The following is a 22,502-nucleotide window of genomic DNA, read 5'->3' on the forward strand; positions in this document are numbered from 1 at the left end:
TATTATACCCACATGCTACTTACAACCACAGCTGTAGTTTCAAAGAATCAAAAGCAGACTTTTATTTTCTACTGTAAAGTTACAGAAACTAACATAATTTTCAGTCTTGTTCTTCGTGAGTCAAATCCTGATTTTGGATTCTTTTGCTTTGCCCAGATTTGATGCCAAGCTAAAGGGCCTACAGCTATTTAAGCAAACTCATTTGCCACCTTTCAGTATTGATGAGACATTGAACCTATTTTGGCTTTCCACAGTCTCCATAATACCCCGGTAACTGTTCTCAGCCACAGATTTCTGCATCAACCATCCAGAGATTCTCAACATGGCAAACTCATGTCTGCAGAATTGAAAATAGACTTTCTATCTGCCAGCAGACTGGAGAATCGTTCATCTGTACTTACACTCCTATCCCTTATACTGCTTTTCCAAAGGACAAAGATGGAATACTAAGTACTCTGCCTCTGAGCTGCTAATCTTACCCCTCTTCCAGACTTTCACCTTCACAACCAACCTTTGTTCTCAAGATGACTGAATATATTTCTACAAGCAACAAACTATGCTAAAAATACTACTTTTGTGGAAATCTGCTTGTATCTGTACAGCTTAGTTTTGAACAAATTTAAGAACTCAGCTCTGGAAAACTCCTCCTACTGTCAACAACCTTTTAAGTTACATGTTTAATATACAGATTTCAGAACGTTAAGTAAGATAGTGGCTTACATGTGATTTATTCTGCTAATGGCAAAGTTAGATTCTGATAGTTGGGTGTCTTTTTGTTTATTGCAGGAAGGTTAGCTGGTCTTTGCTTTGATTGTTTTGTTTTTTTTTTTTTTTTCAGTGAATCTGTCAGAGCATTTGTGTTCACCTCAAGCACATTAGCAAAAATACTTGACATCTGAAGTGGGGGCTTATAAAGACAGATGTCAGAAAAAACAGCATTGGTATTATATACCCTTTAATTAGAACAACACTACAACAATTATGGGGAGGGAAAAAATAACCCAAACAAAAAGTCTAATTTGGAACCACGGGGAGGTGTAAAGCTCATATTGTTGTGGGATCCATAGTGCAGGTTATGAGTGCATGTCCTCTTCTGGAGCTCATGTTTTGCACTGGTTTCCTCCACTTTGTCAGCAGAATAAAGAACTATTAATACTCTGAAAACAAGCTCGGTTACAAGAAACTGATCTGTAAGGCCTGCTAGCACCATTCTACTGGTATTTAATTTTTGTAGTCATTAAAGGGTAATCAGTTACAGGAATAGTTAGGGTCTGGGTTTTTTTGTGTGTGTATTGTTTTGTTTTGGTTTTGGTTTTTTTATACAGTGGAAGGTTTATTTATGGACTGATAAATACAATATCCAGTCTCACTAGGACAATAAGGCACAACTGTAGGTTATCACTATAGAGCCTGAAAAAAGCAACACCTACATTCAAGCAAATCACAAAGCCTACAAGCACTTTTCACTTTTCAATCCATTAACATTGTTACATTCCTATTTTACATTACATGGTTATAAAACTATAGTGTTTCTTCCTCATACAAGGCAGAGGTTTTTAATTTACATTTCTTTCTGGAATTGTGCTGCACTCTGCAAAAGAATGAAGTGCAACATTTTACTTTTGAATTCCTTAATTTAAAACAAACCAAAAATCTGTCAGAGACTTGCAAGTTATTCTTTAACAAAAGTGATGATTAAAGGAACTGAGAAAAAAGGAAATGCACATTTGAGAGTAGTTTGAGACTGGTAAGTATTTATAGAAATGTTAGCACATAACAGAGAAGCAGTTATAACACAGATTCTTCAATAAAGAAGCTCCCAGGGTTTTTTTGGTTTTATTGGAAGGACCTCCCAGACTGTGGAATGTTCCAGATGAAACTACATGACATCATTTGTCAATCTAGCCACAGAAAATTGTTAGTATTAAACCTTCAAAAATTTAGATCTCTTGAATTTATCAGCATTCTATTCATAGTATTAATCACCTTACACTTGCAAAGAGATTTGCATAGAAATACATTCTGAAATATTTGGGATAATATGTACTACCCCAAATTGTATTCTGATGCTAGTTTTCCTAAATACAGCTACCCATCCTCAACACAAATCTAACAGACCAGAACTTTCATACTGGAAAACATAAATACTGATTATCCATGCCACTCTAATTGGGAAAAAAAACCCCATGAAATCAGTTTCATGATTTCATGTTTCATGACACTGTTATCGGGGGCAGTGGCAGAACTACAAATCCAGATTTTGGCACGACTAGTTTTCTTGTATTATGTACACTGGTCAACAACTTTACACTTTCAGAAGCAAAACCACCCTTAGGAAAGGAGGGATCCTAGAAGAAAGAAATCTGTAGAGGACACTTCACGGGCCACTGGCTGTCAAGCCTGAAAGCTACTCAAAAAAAAAAGAAACAAGTTTCTGCATCTGCTACTGGAACAGTTTAAGTGACTTAGTACAGAATTCCTATTCCTTTCGGGAACACCACAGCCTGTCTCCACCACAGATTCTCCCACTGTCCCTATGAATTAATTCCACAAACAATAAAGTCTATTCACAGTACCTTAAAGTACTCTAGACTATCATCATGCATTCAGTGCTAGTTATACAATGAAGCCATATAAATTGAGAAGTCCTCAAGTAAAAGGCAGATTTAGAAGCAGTGAAGAAACAAATCTGTATGTAAAGAGCCAAACAGGAAAGGGTAAAAAAAAAAAAAAAAAGGCAGCTGTCATGTGGCAAAAGTGGATCATTATCACTGCACCTAGTATTTGAGTAGATGCTTGTCTCCGAAATGTTTCAGAGGGCACTTCTGTGGCATGTTCCCGTTTTTCCGTTTTCAGATTCAGAGCTCAGAAGAATCAGTTTGTAGATTACGCAGCAGTGCAAAAGGAGAGACATTTTTACTGAAACAGTAGTGAAGAAAGAGACAAGAGAAAGGGTAAAAAAACCACGAAGGAAAACATTAAAAAAAGCTCCTTTTCCAAGTTGCACAGCAGCCATTTCCCTTTGTTCCTGATGCACAGGGAATGTTCACATTGGTAGAACAAATCAGGGAGGGGTTGGAGATGTATTGTATATGCACCAGTAGCAATGCTCTGGGGGATGGTGCTAAGGATAAAATGAAGTTCTATTCATTACATAGTCGGAGTAGAAAGGAATAGGTTCTCCATCCATCAGTGAAGAAATCGAATGCTCATTTTCTGCTCTACATCCACCTTCTCCAAAACCTGCAATAAAATTGAGAAACAGCTACTGAAGTTACTGTACATCTCTCCTACAAGGTTTCTTACTCTAGTATAGAGGAAACGGGCAGGAACATGGCATGTCTTCAATTTGGCATGCCAGTCTTTCACCTAGAGACTGCTATTTTTCATTATGGACTGAGGTCCTCCCAAGGGAAGGAGCTTCAGCCATCAAAGCTGCAAAGAAGGCTATCAATCAAAATGTAACTAATACAGTTTCAGTCAGCCAACAGCACAGAAAGGCCTAGATTTCCAAAACTAGATTGTGTGGGAATGCCCAGCCAGGAAACACAAGGGAGAATAGAGTAGAGGAAGGGGCATGAGCAGCCACTGAAGAGCAAGAATCAAGACCACAGCATCACTGATGCAGGTCCCTGTAAAACTTGGGTGGCAAGTTCATTCACTAAATCATCATGAACACTGAGGCATGAAGACAGTACTCTGCTCCAGGCCACTTCAGGCAGTAGACTTCAGTGATTCCAAGATTAGAGAGTAATTTACATTTGAAAAGACCTCTGGAGGTTTTTTAGTCCAACTCCCTAACCCTAACTTAAAGCAAGGCCAAGTAAATCAGGTTGCTTAGAGTCTTGTCTGGTTAAGCTTCAGATTTCTCCAAGGAAGGAATTTCTATGTCTTCAGTAGCTATGATCATCCTCTTGGTAAAGAGTTTTCCTTAAAGCTAACAACAATTTCCCATGTTGCAACTTGTTTCTGTTGTTTTTTTGTGCATCTTCAAGGTAAGTCTGATTCCTCTTGTTGATACAATCCCATTAGGTAGCTGAAATTGTTCTGCTACGGGACAACTTTCTCCACTGACTATCTGATGGCTCCCAAGTATTATGTATTCCTGACTATCAGAAGGACTAGAGCTAGGAACTTGAATACTGGTATTAGTTGTGTTGCTAATAAATGAAATCTACAAGTGAAAACTCATCAGTATTATTACAGCAGAAGAATTACTCTGTTGTAACGGTCTAGTCAGGCTACTTGTATAGAAAGCAGCAGTTGCAAAAGAAAAAGTAAAAATTCTTCAGTATATTCAGTGCTGTAGCTTTATGTAAGAGTATGAAGAAACATGTGGGCTAATTATTAGTACCCTGACAGTACTAAAAAAAACAAAACAAAACCCCACAACTAATAAAGGGAAGAAAAAGCTAGCAGAAGGCTTTGCCCAAATGCAGGTACAACTATTTGAATGACTTCCTCTCTGTTTCTATTTGCATTTAAGTCTGAATGACTTGCTCGTTACTGAACAGCTTCATTTAGTCATTAAAAATGTTGTTTACGAACCTTTACAAACTCTGCAAAGGAGATGGCACTATCTCCATCTTGATCAGCTTCCTGGATTGTCCTGTCAGCAATGCTGCCCAGCTGCTCATCTGAAATATTTACACCAACCATCATCCGTAGTACCTGTAACACAGAAATAATTATTGACATAGGAACAGAAGTATTCTTAGTGTTTTTTTTCTTGTGTGTACTGTCAACACTATACAAGATTTTCATGGAAGTAATTTCTAGACAGACTTCTATTGCCCTTTGTACACTAAGGCTTTCAAGAAAGACAATTTCCTTTTACATTCACCACTGACAAAGAATCCTGCTTTTTCAGTAGGCAGCAGAAAGAGGCAGAAGTAAGCGAAAGCTTTAGGAACTAGGAATGAGTCATTCTGTCCAATGTTTCTATTTTTTTCCCCACAAAACATACCACCATTTGACTGAATATCTGCTGTTTGAGATAGTTGCCTACAAGAATCTTGAAAGTACACAGTAAAACGGTAACTGCCATTACGCTCCACAGTAAGTAAAGCATTCTCTGTGCAGATAGAAGAGGGCAGTTCCAGTCAAAAGCAAATTGTTGTCCTACATCAGGAACCACAAATTGCCATGTGTACTTCCCAGGATTAGTAGTATGTAATTACACCTAGGTCAAGCCTAGTTTCATATATATGCAGCACTGATGAACTTTGATTGCTGGTGCTGCAATTTCAAGAAGTTTTATTGAGAGGATGTGCAGAGGATCAGGCAAACAACCTAACCCATCTCAATGATTGTTCCTTTGAAGTACTGTTAGAAGCACCTTTCAAAGTTATTGAAGGTAGTTCTTAAGCGGCTTAGTATATCTGTTTAATATTTAGGTATCACTTCCAACAGGATCTGCCTAGCCTACCAAATGAGATTAAAGTCTCCTACCATAACTAAAGCTTTAAACCAGGAGGTAAGCAATTAGCCACCAAATTCCTCCAGGATTTTCTTTAGAGAAAACTGGTGTAACTCCCCACTTCTTTCTAAGAGGGTGTGAAGTCACAGAGGAGGTCATGACTGAGTCATTCAAAGCAGCCCTGTGTTATTTACCTGAAGAAGCTCATCTCTGGAAATCTTGTCATCTTTATCTAGATCATATAATCGAAAAGCAACTACACGGAAGAAAGAAAGAGCATTTAAATTTGAGAGCCATTATTTTTCTTCATAACAATAGATTTATCTAAAAGAAAAACAACAAAACTAACTATTTCTAAAATATTTTAAGAGAATTACCTTAGAATTTTAATTCACCATAAAACTCATCTCAGTTCCATAAACTGTGATTATTACAAACATGAATAGCATTACTGACAATAATGGAAAAATTTTACTTTCAGAAGCACTCTGCTTGCAGGTTACTTCCTCAAAACCCCAAGTCATGGAAATATAATTATCACTATGATACATTCAATCCTTTAATTTCAGAGTCAAACACTTTTACATTACCATTTATTCTCTTTGACTATTCTGGATGAGATATGACGGAAATTTTAAGTGCCCTGAGGACTGCTGCCAAATTTGATTAGCAAGAAAGAGCATTCTGATCATATACTGTAGGCAGACATCCAAATACTTAAGAAAGTACTCAGCTGAAGGTGAGGTAAAAACACTGTATTATATGGAAGACTGGAAAAAGAAGCAGAAAAGCTCATTCATGTATGGGATGTAGCTTCTAAATCTGAAATAACTTTGAATGCGAAGCATTTTAAAACACTTCTGTTATGAGACATTTTGCAAAGACTATACATATTTCAAGATTCAAACAACTCCACTGAATTACAGTGCAGCAATGGCTCAGTTGTTGACATTCTGAACAGGTAAGCTTCCAAGTTAATAAAAAACAATAAAATCAGATATTAGAGGATATCATTACACAGGAAACAACTATATGCAAGATCCCAAGCCCCTTTCCTCTCTTCCTAAGGAAAAATAGAAAATAAAAAAGAATTGATTCTATAGAAAGATTCACGTTTCTTACAGTGGAGCTTGTTACTTCGGCTGTTGAGTGGTTCTGGTCCATTCTGGTCTTTGCTCTTTTCATTATCTTCTATGGGTCTGAAGTGGGCTAGTGTCCTCATGAATCCACGGAAATTCACCTGGTCCTCTCTGCATAAGCATTTCAGGATGTCAGTTTTAGTACAGCTTATACAGGTTCTTCATTTCAGAAAACAAGACTATGAATGTCGAAACATCAAGACATATGAAGTCTTCCACTCCCACCCCCCCAGGGTTTGGCTGCCTATGCTGTTGCAAGCTGGGATCATGCTGTTCTGAAGTATGATGTGTAAAAAAACAACTGTGAAAAGTCTTGTTGAGGGGTCCCCTCCCCTTGCCTGCAAGTTCTATTGAAGCTCAAGCCCTCACCTTTAGCTCCTGCCTGAGCTATGCTGCAGCTGTGCCTGAATGTAGCAATGTATCTTGCTGATCTGGACCCTGATTTCCTGGATTGACTTAAAACTAGTTTCACTGCTGTCAAACACTGGATTGTTGGCTGGCCTGACAACAGTCACTGGACCTGCCCTGCTATTCTTGTTCAGGTGCATGCCCTTTGACAGCAAGTACGTGACCCCTTCCAGCTTTGCTGTCAACCTTGACTCCTGCCTGTGGGGCTGCCATTGCTCACTGCTCTCTGACAAAGAATTCTCTTCTCCAGTTTCTGTGGGAACTGGCCATACAAGTACTTTCCAGGACTCCTGCTTTCTACTCAGTAAACCCTACCTGGTATTAGCTGATATATTATAACTTGACTGGACAATCCAATTTCCATCAATCAGTAATGACAACTGTGTTCAAGAAGAGAAGCAGATTCCATAGAACAATCCAGAGAGGTATAATGAAGGAGAGACTGCAAATCTGATCATCTCTTTGGATTTGTGTTAAAAGTGTCATAAGCTAGGTCTTAAATGTAATGAAAATCTAAAAGCAATCAACCAAAAAAGCCAATCTAATAACAGTGGTACACTTAGATATAAGACCTACTTAGTTAACTGCAATGCTACTAACCATAAAATAGTGTTGACACAAATTTGCTTTAAGACAAGCCTGAGTTTGTCAATAAAAAAAGCACAGAAAAAGATGGTAGCATGTCATGAAGTATTTTTCATTAGAAAATGAAAATATGCTGAGGAAACCATGTACCCACACACACTGCATGACAAGTCTGAAGTGTTCAATTATTAGTACATTCAAATTCTGAGCTTTAATTATCAGCATTTCGCTCCTATCAAAACTTTTGATGAACTATAAATTTTTTTCCTGCTCACAAATGCAGTTTGGAACTCACCCTTCTGGAAAAAAGGCATTGATAATTCTGTCTCCAAGTGGATTGATGGCAAGCTCTGGAATCCGCTGGAAGTCTTCACGGCTAAGTGAAGCAAGAACACAAGAAGTCTGCATAAAGTTGAAGTCAGAGAGGAAGTTGCTTAAAAAGAATTCACAGTGAAACATCCATGGAGTTCTATTTCTGCAGCAAGACACTTGGTGGTTTTGAAAGTGTAACTCTTTAAATCATGTTTTCCCCATGACTGATGGCACAAAACAAAGCAAAAGACAATGCCAAGCCTGTATTCCATTACAAACTAGCAGTGTTCATTTATCACGTTAACAGCACTTCTCAGACACTAACATTGTTTGTGCTAGAAACATCACTGTACTGATGCCAACTAGTTTGCAATGTAAGAAAAAGAAAGCTTCTGAAAAGGCTTTGAAGGAAATTATGGCTTCAAAATGAAAATAATAATTGGGGTTTTTTAATAATTATTTTGGTACTTTTGAGTTGTCATGACTTTTCCAGACTGCTTCATTTCAGATTCTGGGACAATATCATACTCCTCCAACCATAGCATAGGTTATCTGCAGGTTCCAATAGATTTTTTTTGTTGTTTATGCAACAAATTTATATATTATCATAAGACCCAAAATTCAGATTATTTCAGCTTCAACCAGGCCGCATATTTTAAAGTAGTAAATTTACACTTTTACAGGTGCTTGTACACCAGATATAACTTCAGCAGTACATGCAAATACTCACTGCTCTTGCAAGTCATTCTTTTCTGATCATGATTATATATACACAGCACAATATAAACACATTGTTATAACTTCCTCTGATCTGAAGGACATCATGAGTTCTACCGTATACACATTTTAGATCAGTATGACATGAACATATGGTTTATTCTATTATTAGAACTGCAGTAAAAACTTATCTCTTCTTTCAACCTAATAGACTGTCAGTGACAGGGAAGTGGGATAATCTTGGTGTGACCAAGGCAGATGCACCAGATGTGTCTTAGTGAACAGGTTTGGTTTGTTGTTTTTTCACTACAACAGAACACAGCAACTTATCAGTTAGTACAAGATGTACTCCATAATCATTTAGATTTTAAATTGCCAACAGTAAGGGGATAAAGCTGTAAAAACCCCACTCTATTCTGTCTGAATGCAGAACTTGATATTTCCTGCCCAATCTCCAGAAATACTGGCAATTCCCTTCAAGTCAAATGCAGTCCTGCTGATTTTGAAGTTTGGGTCAAAGTCTCAAACTTGGTTACTGGATATTTGCTGCTTTTGAAAACTATGCTCACTAAATAAATTAGCAACAAGGTTTGAGTCATGTTGTTATTGTACCAAAAAGTTGGCAAAGTAAGCATAAACAAATTTTGAGTATATTTAAGTATACTGGCCTCTTCTAATGCGGTGATACTAAAGACGAGAAAAAAGGAATTGGCTGACCTTATCATTAGTCTAGCTTGGGAAAGGCAGAGAAGCAAGACGATCTAGTTTTAAATGTATTCTAAAGCACTCCTTGCACCCAGTCACACCACAGCGCTGCTGTTAAGAGTCTCAGTTACAATATATCTGTTACAACCTGGTTAAACTGTTTGACCTTCTAAATAGAGTGACCTGACCATATTTTTAAGTTATCCCAGTAAACTTCTGCTCTGACCAGGTTTGAGTTATTTTTAACAGGCAAAGTTAACGCCCATATGGCATGATCAACTTGTTACCAGACCCTTCAGGTCTCCTGCATTTTAAGCTATAGCTGAAGGGCAAAGTATGCATTAGTGATTTAAGCAGGAGATGCAGTGATGTGGAAAACCCATGTCCTAGCAACAATATTTTAACAACAGAACTTCAGTGTCAATGCTAACATTTATAACCTAAAAGTAGCAGCTGCCCTCTCTTCCATTTAGGGAAAATCCTAACGTTTCACAATTTTTTACTTGCATATCACTACTTTTTAGTATTGGGCCTCAGTTCACACTCAGCATATCAGTCTCTAGTTATTCTGCTTTCTAACCGGAGATTAACAATTAACCACAAATAACTCCCCAGGTTTCAAATCTATTTGTCCTGTCATTATCAGAATTGCAGTAGACCACTTCTGCTTATTAAGAGTACATTACTGAGTGAGTGTTATAACTGAAATAGCTGTAACAGCCATAAAAGCAAATGAATGCATGATGTAAGTTATTCTCCCCTTTATAAAACTAAGGCTTACTGCAGTCATTAGGGACCAGCTTCACCCGGCTGAAGCCGGAGCTTACAGGAAATTTAATGCGCTCTACTTAATGGGCAACAAGGCTCTCCTAAGGTATCTTTCCAGGAACCTGGCTCTGACCAAATCCTTCCTTAAATGCAACATGCAAAGCACCTTTAACTGCATGCGAGCACTACGCAGGCCAACGACTTAATATATATGCCAGTGTATTCACAATTAGACATACTTTGCAGCAAAGAATTCGTAGATTCTAAGCACGACAAGTATTCTTAAGCATGAGTATACCCTCCAAGGCACAAAGCACATCCCTACCGTACAAAGGGATCCTTACCCCAAAGACTGCAAGAAACCTACTAGACCTCTTTCTTCTTCCATTTATTTTTGTTCATCCTTCTGCTACTTCTAGATGGTAGCAAAACACTGTTACCTCACCAGGGATGAGGAGGGTAGGGCTCTCTAGAGCTGAGGGAAAGAAAAATAATGGAGAGGAAAAAAAACCCTAAACATATGCAAATCAGAAGTGCTAGATGAAAGGAAAGATGGCCAGAAGATAAAGGTAATAAGAAATTACTTGAAGAAGGGAAATAATTAAAAGCAGTAAGGTGTATTGTGCAAGCTGGTCAAACGGTTGGTCAAACTGAAGAGGTTCCATTGCTCCCTTCCCTTGTTAACGTCAGCCTTCTCATTCAGCTAACCTTTTGGTGGTTTAATGTATCCCTCCTAAAAAACTCCCTACCTTCCTCCTCTCCATCCTCCCAATTATCTTTCTGTTGAATTCAAAACTTAAGGCAGTTCAAAAAACTTCCAAAAAAAAAAAAAATCTAAGAGCACCACAGCTGCCAAAGAGGTGCTGGGAGCCTGGAGAAGCTACGGGGGAAGAATATGGGCTTCCACCTCTTTCACAATTGTGTCAGCCATCTCATTTAACTTCACCCTTATCCATGCTCTACGCAAATATTAAAAGTTGCTTAAGTATCAGAGCAGTAATTGGTTCATAAACATTAGGCCCAGAAGTATGTGAAAAGGTGATAATTAGATGAGCAAGAGGGAAGGAAAGAAAAAAAAGGCAGGGTGCATAAAGTGTGGTTGAGGATGGAAGTATAGACTATTCTTATACCCTATCTTTTCCAATCCAAACCCATATCCTTCCTGCCTTGTCTATTTTTGATAAAGCTAAAAATGCTTTGCATTTTCTTAAGCAAAAGAATTCCACATTCAGAAAGCTAGCTCTTATGGTTTACTTTGCAGTCTTGCAATATCACTTTGAACTAATATGAACAAGCCTGCCACCGTTCCAGACCAAGATGGTTCAATTAACTGACAAAGATGGCCTGGGTAACAGATGGCCTGGGCAGCTCATGTTACCCTTCTCTCAGGATCAGAGGCCTTCTCAAGTTCTCCAGGAGACACAGTCTAGCGAACAGCTTTCATAAGCATGAGATACACTGAGCTGTTTGTGTGTATCTACTCGCTGTAGGTACCAGCTTTCAGAATACTTCCCTTCCCTTCCCCCTTTCTTCCACAGGCTACACCAATTACTGTACGGTAAAAAACATTTCAGAAGTGCTTAATCTGTCATTTCCTCAGTGCACAAGAAACTACTGTTAAGTGGGAGGTTCCCCGCAAAAGTTATGCGCAAAAACAGCATTTTAGACAAGTATCTCCTTTTTAGAGCTATATACATGTCTGTCTAGAGCTACTTATTAGTTAGATAATAATTTATTACTTAGATAATAAAATACATCTTTGGAACAGATGTATTCTTGTGTGGTGTACACTTCATGACCAGCCCAACAAGGAGACTCACTGAAGCAAACACATCCTGGTCATACACTTCTACTTCCTCCTATTGAAAATCAGCCTGTAAATACGAGAACAGGCACACTGATTTCCTCCTGAGCTATAGTTAGGATGTAGACAGAACAAGTATGTTCCAGATTTCACAACTTAGACGTAGCTATGGACATCCAAGGATACGGACCCCACCTTTTGTTTTGGCAATTCAGCATGTCACAATATTAAAATCAAAGGTGACAAAAGAATACTCAAAAGAACACTTTTGTCCTGTCTTTTACATGATTTTTTTTCAGTCCCTCAGCAAGTCTGAGGGAACTTATGCATTTTATTTAGTAAAAATGAAGCTGAGGAAAAATATAAGATTTTTCTACACTTTTAAAAGAACTGACAGGTAAAAATGGAACATAGTCATTTAGAGAATAAGGATGAGAGAGGAAAAAAAGAAAGCAAAAACAAGGCATATGAAGTTTTGTCTCCATCAACAACCATGTCTAATATTTCATTTATGTAACTCCTTAAAAACAAAGTGCCTTGAAACTCACATATGTACCTGGATAGAAATATCTGGTTAGGAAAGATTTCTGCTTTTGATTATAGTTCCAGAACTACTTGGATTAATCATCATCTACCAGATCTTCCGTAAAAAGTGCTCTTTACCCTGCCCTGCTTCAGAAATGTGGTACACATCTAAAGACTTATTTCATGCCATAAGGAACTGCCTAACACTTCTTTTCCTAATCATAGTCACATGAGTGATTTTGTCATGTTTGATTGGTAAGTCAAAGGTATAAGTCATCCTTATGGAAACAGTAACTCTTGCTTACAGGAAACAAACAGAAGACATACCTTCTGAATGGTTGGGTGGTAGTTAGCAAGTGATAACTTAGTCTTACTTGTCTTAAAGCAGCAAGTTCTCTTTGATCTGTATTTAAGAAACCAACATCTATGACCTTCCAAGCTGTAGTTCTTACTTTCCTCTCATTCTTTCTATTTTTTTGGGAAGTAGTTTTCCATTACTTAAACTTAATAGTTCCCACACGTTGTGGGTACCAGAACAAGTTTAAAAATTTGAATGCCAATCTTAAGTCAGACATATTTCAGAGTGGGCTATGTTTAGGGGTCAAGACTGCAAGTTAAGGGATCATAATTAGCACAGTTGCTGGGATTTTCCAAACAATCCTCACTTCCTTCCCGAAGTAGCACATGATTATTAACAATGGAAGTCAAACTCCTCCTGAAGCATAATACTGTGAAATTAAGCATTGTGCAACAGACACTCATAGCATATTTAATCAATTACTCCTTTTATGTAAACTGATTACAATATTTATACAAATCTTTATTTGTATCTTGCAATATTTTATACAAACTTCATGGATTCAGTAAGTGAATTCAGTGTTGGAGGGAAGAGTTGAGGAGGAACATGTGCTAGGTTCAAATTGTGCTAGACAGGTCTGGTAGTCATCACCTTTATTCATCAGTGAGTATTAAACCCACATGTAAAGTTTGAAAAGGCTGTTAAAGGTTTTTTTTTTCAAATAATTCAGTTTTAAGACTTATGAAATATTAACCTTACCTACAATATCAGCTGATCTCTACGTCAGAATTGACAATGCCACAATTTATGTGATACCTTGGCTTTAGTGTCAGAGTGGGCTTAGGAAGTTCCTGCATATCCCATCCCAAGCCATTTTTTTCCATACACACAAACCATTTTATCATCCCTTCAGCTATACACATCCAGAAATTTACAGTACAGCCACAGTCCAAATCACTGGAGTCAATCATCTTCAAAACCTATACATTCCCAAAGGGAAGGGAGAGTATTTTTAACCCAAAATAATCACTCAGTAGTCCTGTTTACAGCACAATTCTACATCCAATTATTTAAATGCTGAGAAATCAGCAATTTGTGGGACCAGCAGGAACTTCGCATTTCCTTCAGGAGAGGAAACTGCAGTAAGCCAACAGTACTGCCAAAGGCCACGTGTCTTACAATGTGCCTCTTTCATCTTTTAACAGGCAACTCTAGCATTACAGTTTAGGTTGGTTTATAGGTAGGTTGAGCTTTTCTGGGTTTATAGTGCATCCTAGAGTCGTATTTTACAAGATCACATACAAAACTTCAGGTGATCCCCGAATCCACGTTTACTGGATTTGACTGGGATAGAGTTGCTATGAAAGAAATTAACTGCATAGGAGCCAGATCCCATATACTATGTACAACAAGGTTCTTCTCCCCTTTCTACTCTCTCCCCTTCCTATTCTCTCCTGAACTGTCTCCAGCTTTCCTGTGCACTGTGGTTATATGGAGAATGGGAAACAAAAACCACAAGAGTGGGGGAAGGCTAGAGAATAACAACAGCAGGCAGAGATATATTTTAACAGGCAATCATCTCACTAGAGTTTACCTTTTTGTTGAGAATACTCTTTACACCAGACTCAGTCCATCAATATGGAAAATGTTTCACAGATAAAGACTCATCATTATTTAATTGATTAAGCTGTAGGAAACCAGTTCACTTCTGTAGTTTTCAAATTATTGACAGGAGATAAACATTTTAAAGGCCTTAGAATGTCCTGCACTACCACTTCTAAGAACAGAATGTTTGTTTAGTCACAGTGACTTGGTTCCGGCTCCTTTTTTTTATTTTTGAGCATACTAACAGATATGGGTGTTCACCAAGAGCTGCAAAGTTAAGTATAGTAAATGGACTGCAGATCCAAGTAGTGTTAAAAGACACTGGGTATCAGAAACAAGTAAGAACATGTCTTTTTGTTATGAAAGTCAAGAAAAAGAACACACAGCAGAAACCATTCTTGTAACAATTATTATAAAACAAGATATAAAGAAAGGTAAGAACTAACAATCTAAAAATGTTATTTAACAATTCTGAACATTTTTATAAGACTTTGAATATATATATATACTTTCTTGTATTAACTGCTACAAACCTTCAACACTATATAAAGACAACTGATATTTAGAGCACCTCAGTTCAACAATGAAACATTTCGTAAAAGAAAAGAAACTTCAATGTCCATGTAGACAGCAGGCATAAAAGAACCTGTTATAACATCCTCAGGGATTTACTACATGTGGAAAACATGCAGGCATCCTGCAACAGCAAGTGACCACTACAGATGTGCCAACGCCAAGGACAGCTGAATTAGTGACAATACCTACCTAAGAGTGCCATTTTCTCCTTTGTCCAGGCTAGTGAAGCGACTGTACAAGCGGGTGATTTGACTGTGGGAGACTGAAAAAAAAAAGAAAGATGGACAAATTAGCATGTCAGTGGTTCCTCAGGAGCAGACTTCATTACACTGAACTACTCTGTTGGCAGAAGCTGTGTTCAAAAAAAGAGATCACAGAGAAAAAGTTACATTGGAAGCACATGGCAATCAGCATTTAGGGACTTCCTGAGCTATAAATCACAGCTTAATATTCAAGAATCCACAAATAAGCTCATTCTTCAAAAATCTGTCTAACTGCCTTCTATTTCTATTTTCAGTCTTTAACATTTTTCAGTTATCTGACTCAGTAAATGCCAATTGAAAAGAAAAATATTTGATTCATAGTTCCACTTTATTTCCTTTAATTCCTTTATGGTTACAAATAATCTGGACACAGCCTACAATGATGGCCTCTACATCATTCATGACACTGCAGACCTCTGCTATAGTATCTTTCCTTCTCTTTTGCTTATCTCTACTCCTGTTGTCTTTTTTACACATAAGATGGAAAGTGTACTCAGTTTCTCTGCATCAGGAAAGTGGTCAGAGAGGTTTTATGCCTTCACTTTTCTTCCCTTACAGAACTGCCTGAATTTAAAGTTTGGTCATTTGGGGGTTTATAGAATAATACAATATCCTGAGTGGGAAGGAACCCACAAGTATCATCAAAGTCTAACTCGTGGCCCTGCACAGGACCACCCCAAGAATCACACCATGTGCCTAGAGCATTGTTCTTGAACTCTGTCAGGTTTGGTGCTGTGACTACTTCTCTGGTGAGCCTGTTCCAGTGCCCAACCATTCCCTGCGTGAAGAACCTTTTTCTAATATACACCTAAACCTTCCCTGTCACATTTTCATACTGTTCCCTCAGGTCGTATCACTGGTCCCCAGAGAGAAGAAATCATAAAGGTTTTGTTTCAGAACCCAGAACCAACAACAGATTTGTTATTAAATCTAATAGTATTTTTTAGATCCTAAATTAAACCAATAGTTTAATTTAGGATCTGACATGTCAAGATCTCTCCCTCTGAGGGAGTGAACAGCTCCTCTCAATTTAGTGTCATCAGCAAATCTTCTCAGTATGCCTTCAAGTCCTAAGTACAAGTTGGTTTATGATGCCGATGAGAACTGGCCCTAAAATGGAGTCTTGTAGAACCGCACTAGTGACCAGTCACCAGCCTGATGTAACCCCATTTGCTATAACCCTTTGTGCCCAACCTCTTGTGAGCCAGTTGCTCACAAAAGTAGTTTTCAGGCTTTAAGACAATGGATTAAAAAATAAAAAGCCTATTTCTTGAGAAATTTCAGAATGAGTTGGGACACAAAGCAAGCAGAAAGTTATTGCAACCTTTTTAAATCTGCATCTGAAACAGAAATTACAAAGCCAGTATTAAGTTCAGCATAATTATGCCAGCATTATCAAGATATTAGACAATCCAAGATATTAGACAAGTAGATCTTTAGAACAGTCCACATGAGTGGGATAAACCTATACAGAATAGCAATTGCTTTAACACTGAAAGAATGCCTGTCTTGGTTTCATCTGGGACAGAGTTCATTTTCTTCTTAGTAGTTGGTACAGTGCCGTGGTTTTTGGATTTCATATGAGAATAATGTTGACAACACACCAGTGTTTTGGTTACTGCTGAATAGTGCTTACTCTAAGCCAAGGAGTTCTTCATTTCCCATGTTTTGCCAGTGAGGAGGTGCACAAAAAGCTGGGAGGGAGCACAGCCAGAACAGCTGATCCGAACTGGCCAAAGGGAGATTCCATACCATAGAACGTCATATTCAGTGTATAAACTGTGGGAGTTGGCCAGGAGGGGCCGACTGCTGTTCAGGGACTGGCTGGACATTGGTCAGCAGGTGGTGAGCAGCTATATTGTGTTTCACTTGTATTTCTTGGGTTTTATTTATATCTTTCCCTTTTTCATTACATTTAGTATTATTATTATTATTAACATTTTTATTATTATTATATCTTACTTTATTTCAATTATTAAACTGTTCTGATCTCAACCTGTGGGATTTACCTTCTTGCAATCCTTCCCTCCCAGCCCAATTCTCCTCCCCATTCAGGGCAGGGAAGTGAGCAAGCAACTCTGATACTTCATGGTCAGCTGGGGTTAAACCACAAGGCCCTGCAGGAGATCTTGGCTTTTCAGTCTCTTCTGATCAAGTTAATAAATACATGAAATAAGACTTAATTGAATGTTAATGTTTACTCAGTAAAGGCGTGATTTTCTACAATGTTAAACTAGAACCTAATGTCGTTTTCAGATCTATTTGTTTAAGATGCCTTCATCAGCACATGCACAATGCTTTTGCTACTTGCTAAAACTTATTTGAGAACAGGTTGCACAGTAGCTGTTTGATCTGTGACAAGGAAGGCAAATTTCTATTCTCAGGTTTGTTCTTTCTCAAGGCTATTTGTTTAGGTTCAATCGTTCCCTCCTTTAGGAAGACCTGCCAGCAACTGGGTTGTTTTTCAGGTTTTTTTTTTACCCTCCACCTTCTTCAGCTTTCATTCTTCACATAGGATTGGTCAATTTGCTCAGTTCCACCTAAGGCAATCTCTCTACCATCAAACTGAGCAGCTTGATCAATTTCAAGTTAAGCAACACACTCGCAGAAAACAAGTACCAGTACTCGAAAGACTTCAAACTTCTGCATTTCTGATTTAGCGATTTAGATAATATATGCAAAAACAATATCTGATTATGAAAAAAGAACAGGCTGGAGTCAGATCTGTACACCTGTACACAAAGAAAGTGATTAGAATTCTGCTCAGCTACCATTTCCAAACTAATGTCAGCAACTCCATTTTTGGAACACCTCTGTAACAGCTAGTATGTGAGAAATAGTAATAGCTGTTGACAGGAGAAGTGATATTTTTGTTAACGTCATACCAGACAAAAAGCACATCATAGCTATACAAGAAAGGAAGATGATTCAGGTCTACCACTGTATGCTTTCCTAATTTCCTTTTGGCTCTCAGCCCTCATGAAAGCTGCATCACTAAACATTTTTCAGCACATTCTCATGCAAAAATAAAGATTTTGACATTTCTTGCTCTTAAAGCTAGCTGAAACACCATTTTATCTATATTACTACCCCACCAAGGTCCTTCTAAAAGTTTAAGTCAAGACCTCTAAATTAGGAACTGCACCCTCTATTCTGTTAAATCATTGTGAAGTTTTTAGCAATTAGTTACTAAAACTCTTGTCTAAAACAGCAGCATAAACTCAAATATATTTATATACTTAAAAAATATATTAATATCCATCAGAAAAATCCATTACCTGTTACCACACAAATATTTTTTCCCCTAAACTCAGATATGAGCATTAGTTTATTATTAATACTTAAGTAGAAGGCTTCAAAGTATGGAAACAAAGGGTGTGGACAAAATAGTTTGAATTCCAGTGGCTTTCCAAAAACTTTCAACAGAATGTAGATAAGCAACATCTTGGATGTCTTACCTGTTTCTTATAGCTGTTACTGAAATACAAAAGCAATTAGGATGACTTCAAGGTTTTTTCAAACTCCAATTTCAAAATGTTTATATGCAAAGCAAATGGTTTCCATACAACTTCATAAAACATTTAGGACTGTCAACTTCAGGCTTAGCACCTCTGCTTTTCACCACAACATAAAAAAAAATTAATATGGAACTTTAATCCAAATGAATTTCATTCAACAGATTAAGTGTCATTGTATGGCTTTTGAAAGACTTTGCTTCAAATCCCCTAAAAGACATCTTTTCAATCCATTCTGCTAAAGAACACTACCATAGAGTTTCTCACACACGTTACTGTCATGGCCATCATAGTTTTGTGCTACATAAAATTTAACAAGAGAACAGTTGTTTAATTCCATAGTTGAACTCAACTGAATTGTTTAAGTATTCTATTCAGTGCTTCGCACCTATCCCAGATGAACTGAAGAAGACACATTTCACCACAAGGCGGCCAAAAAAAGAATCCTTAGGAGCACTGACCAGACTATCAGTTCAATATGGACATGTAGTAAAAGTCCCTTTCTCAAGCTCCTTAGTGGGTAAACCTCCAGCAGCGTCAAGTTTCTAACAAACCACAGGACAGTCTGGTAAGGCAGCGTTACTGAATTTTCTCCCTGTGAACTTTGATCCAGATAATCAGTGCCTGTCATTTTTCCCACCTTGTATAACTATTTTCACCTCTATGAAGTGTGTAACAGTGCTAAAAGCTTCTTGGAATTTTCCATCTACCTAGAGAAGTATAAAAGACAGAGAAAAATCACATTCCTAGACTGTACTTACAGGCTAGAGAAAGAAAAAAAAAAGATAAGTCAACAAGACATGCTGTGATGACTTGCAAGCAAGCATGACTCAGAGATTAGCAATCATTGATTACCAAAGTGGTATTACTTATAAAATTGAATGGATAAAAATACAGGGAAATGAACCAAACTCACACCACAAAGCTGAACACCTGATTGTACTTTGAGCTCCCCACTTTGATGAGACAAGAAAAGCATTCAGAGGCTGACTAGAGTCAAGTGGTTTTATTGCTTAGAATACCTATATAGCCATCTTAATGGTATTTATTTAAATATAAGTAAAATTTTAGGAATAAAACACTACAGATAATAAATCAAATAGCTGCATGAGGAAAAATGTAAAACCTTTTGGAAAAACACCGCAAATTTGGGATTTGCTTTTTGAAGCATCTTGAGGAGGCTATCGTTATACTGTTTGTGCTTAAAAATAAACACAGTAAGTTATTGCTGGATAAGCAGACTTTGATATTCCTACTTGTTTATCACAGCCTTCCTGTAGAAGGTTCCTTTGACAGATGGAAAAAGGATCATGGAAATTATGTTAACTCATTCAGCCTTCCACTACACTAGTGCCAGTGCTCTCAATTTTCTTCTACTCCTTTTCTGTAGTCATTCATTTTCCTGACACAAACAAACTAACACCTAAGAAGAATATATGATACCATCTATACTGAAAAGAAAACTGACGAAAGCATTTTCAAGTAGCTAGAACAGATCAGCAAGCATATGCAGAAGAAAAATGTCATCTGGGAAGATGATGATTACCTGAAGCGGTTCCTGGGGCAGCAAACAGCAAAGCAATACCTATGATGTTATGACCTCCCCTCTCCAACTAGTTAGGAGGGCACTCTCCATTTCCTATCATTCAGGATTTGCTAGAATTCTCAAGTTTTCATTCTATCAGGCAAATCAACAACAACGGAGTTTCATCTTTTCTAAGGTATTTTATGCTTACAAAGAACAACTCGATCAAATAAACAGTATAAGGTAAAGGCTAAATACTACAGACCAGCTTGAATAATGCTCTTCCAGTTGCTGGCAAGTACAGGGATTTTCACTTTTTTTAGTTAACCACACCTATCTCTCACAAGTTACATTACCATCCTGTATGGTTTAAATGCCACTCAGCATTCATTATTCTGAATAACCTTAAGGCAACTTCAGCACTAGCCTATGAAACAAATAACACTTGGGAAAAACATTTACTATACAGTGAGAGCTTTTTCGAGCTAAAAACAGCTGTTGGAGAGGAACTCCAGCACCAAACATTGAGACAGACGACTCTTCAAAACCCAGCGAATTATCTCTGCCCAAATGCAATACTGCGGATACCAAAAGCACTGCTTCCCTTCCATCCCGCTGGGATCTCGCTGCTCCTGCCAGCTACCGGCAGCGGGGAGCGAGCCGAGAGGCGTCTCCCAGGTTTCCGCAGGCCTGCCAGACATGTCCGGCCCCGGCAGCTGGGCGCGGCGGGGTCCCGGCCCAGGGACGGCGCGACCCGCGCCGGGAAGGGCCCCCCGGCCCGAGGCCCTGCGAGCGGCCCCGCTCCGGGCGCCGACCCCCCCGGCACTGCCCGCCCCGCCCCGCCGCGCTCACAGCCCCGCACTCACAGCCCGTCTCCTTCTTGATCTCCTCGATCTCCTCGTCCCGCAGCAGTGTGGACGCCCGGGAACCCATCGCGCCGCTGGGCCCGCGGGGGAGGGAAGGGAAGGAGGGAGTTACGCAGCCGAACAGCAGCGACGGCGGAGCCGCAGCCGCCCCCAGCACAGGCCCGACCGCGGCCGCCCCGCTGCTCTGAGGCGGAAGGCGAGCGCGCTCCGCCCGTCACCGCCCCGCTGTCACCGCCCGCTGTCACCGCCCCGCCCGCCGCCTCCTCCCGGCCCGGCCCGGCCCGGCCCGGCCGCCTCGTTCCGCCTCCGACCGCCCTCAGTGCCGGTCGTGAACCGCGCGCGCGTTTCTGGAAGCCCTCTGGTGTGGAGGGAGAGAGCGGTCACTTAAAGCAACGCCTTTGGGGGTTTTTGTTCCTGGTTAATAGCACTGCCGGGTCCTGCGGTCTGGCCTTGTTTTGCAAATCACAGAACCGGTCAGGTTGCAAGGGGCCACAGAGGGTTATCTGGTCCAACCGCCCTGCCCAAGCAGGGTCACCCCAGAGCACACTGCACAGGGCTGTGTCCCGACGGTTCTTGAGTATCTCCCGTGAGGGAGACTCCACAACTCGTCTTGCTTGCTGCTGTCTTGTATTCTTTCTCCCTGTTAAGTAAGCCTAAGTTAACACATACTTGAATAGTGGCAAGTCGGTAGCAGATTCGTGTGTTAATTTTTCAAATATATAATTTTAGGTACAAGAGTCTGCAGCTACATTTAAAGGCTGGTCACAAAGGTGTTTTATTCTACTGACATAGGGATGGACATTATTTGAGCTCTATAATCATAACTGAATATTTTTATATCAATATAAGGAAATTTATACTAAGAAGTCATATTTCCCAAGTATTCTTGACCTCAGGCTGCCCTGTTGTAGAAATTAAGCACTCTTATGTGTGATGTTTTTCAGTCAGGTGAATGTTTGCATACTTTTTGGGGGGGGGATTGTTTTTGGGTTTTTTGTTTTGTTTTGGGGTTTTTGGTTGGTTGGTTTTGGGTTTTTGGTGTTTGGTTTTTTTTTTTTTTGGTCCCGAGATGCTACCATTTTTTATGATTTTATAACTTGCATTTGATTACAGTAAAGTTTCAGTGGGTACAACTGTTTTACGCATTGGTCAACTTGTATAATTGCCCTTCAATTACAGTAACTTAACTAATAATTACAGTAATGTATCAAATACTATTGAATCAATGTAAATACTTACACATATTTAAACTGTGTGGTTCTTGGGCTCAGGTCGGGTACTTCATTCTTTGTACTTTGAACCCTAGCTTACCTTAAGATTGTTACTGACCTTTGCAGTGAACACCACTTCAGGTTCTGCTTTCACCCTTTATTTTCAGAATAAATATGAAATTTTATCTGAAATAAAGGCACTTTTGCGCAAAATAAGCTTGGGTGTTTTTTTGTGCAGCTTCAGGATCTTCTGTACGAGCC

The 22,502-nt window shown here is 38.9% G+C and overlaps 1 protein-coding gene across 1 annotated transcript; it reads right to left on the reverse strand.

The window, feature by feature from the left end:
• Positions 1 to 814: 814 nt before the first annotated feature.
• On the reverse strand, positions 815 to 21,216 carry CHP1 (calcineurin like EF-hand protein 1). Its single transcript, XM_050336002.1, has 7 exons — positions 21,031 to 21,216; positions 15,051 to 15,123; positions 7,847 to 7,927; positions 6,542 to 6,669; positions 5,614 to 5,675; positions 4,549 to 4,671; positions 815 to 3,243 (listed from the first exon to the last, which is right to left on the reverse strand). The coding sequence occupies exons 1-7, from the start codon at positions 21,095 to 21,097 to the stop codon at positions 3,190 to 3,192; spliced, it is 588 nt and encodes a 195-aa protein (XP_050191959.1). The 5' UTR covers positions 21,098 to 21,216; the 3' UTR covers positions 815 to 3,189.
• Between the last annotated feature and the right edge of the window lie 1,286 nt (positions 21,217 to 22,502).

The sequence above is a fragment of the Myiozetetes cayanensis genome, unplaced genomic scaffold (genome assembly GCF_022539395.1).
Source record: "Myiozetetes cayanensis isolate MyiCay16 unplaced genomic scaffold, myiCay2020 scf6-25, whole genome shotgun sequence".
Classification (NCBI taxonomy): Eukaryota; Metazoa; Chordata; class Aves; order Passeriformes; family Tyrannidae; genus Myiozetetes; species Myiozetetes cayanensis.

Excerpts from the sequence above, each read along its gene's own strand:
- CHP1 (XM_050336002.1), bottom strand. The coding sequence starts at position 21,097 with ATGGGTTCCCGGGCGTCCACACTGCTGCGGGACGAGGAGATCGAGGAG. Across the intron at positions 7,928-15,050 it reads GGAGAAAATGGCACTCTTAG|CCGTGAAGACTTCCAGCGGA; the intron begins GTAGGTATTGTC and ends TGCTTCACTTAG. Across the intron at positions 5,676-6,541 it reads CCGAAGTAACAAGCTCCACT|TTGCTTTTCGATTATATGAT; the intron begins GTAAGAAACGTG and ends TCTTCCGTGTAG.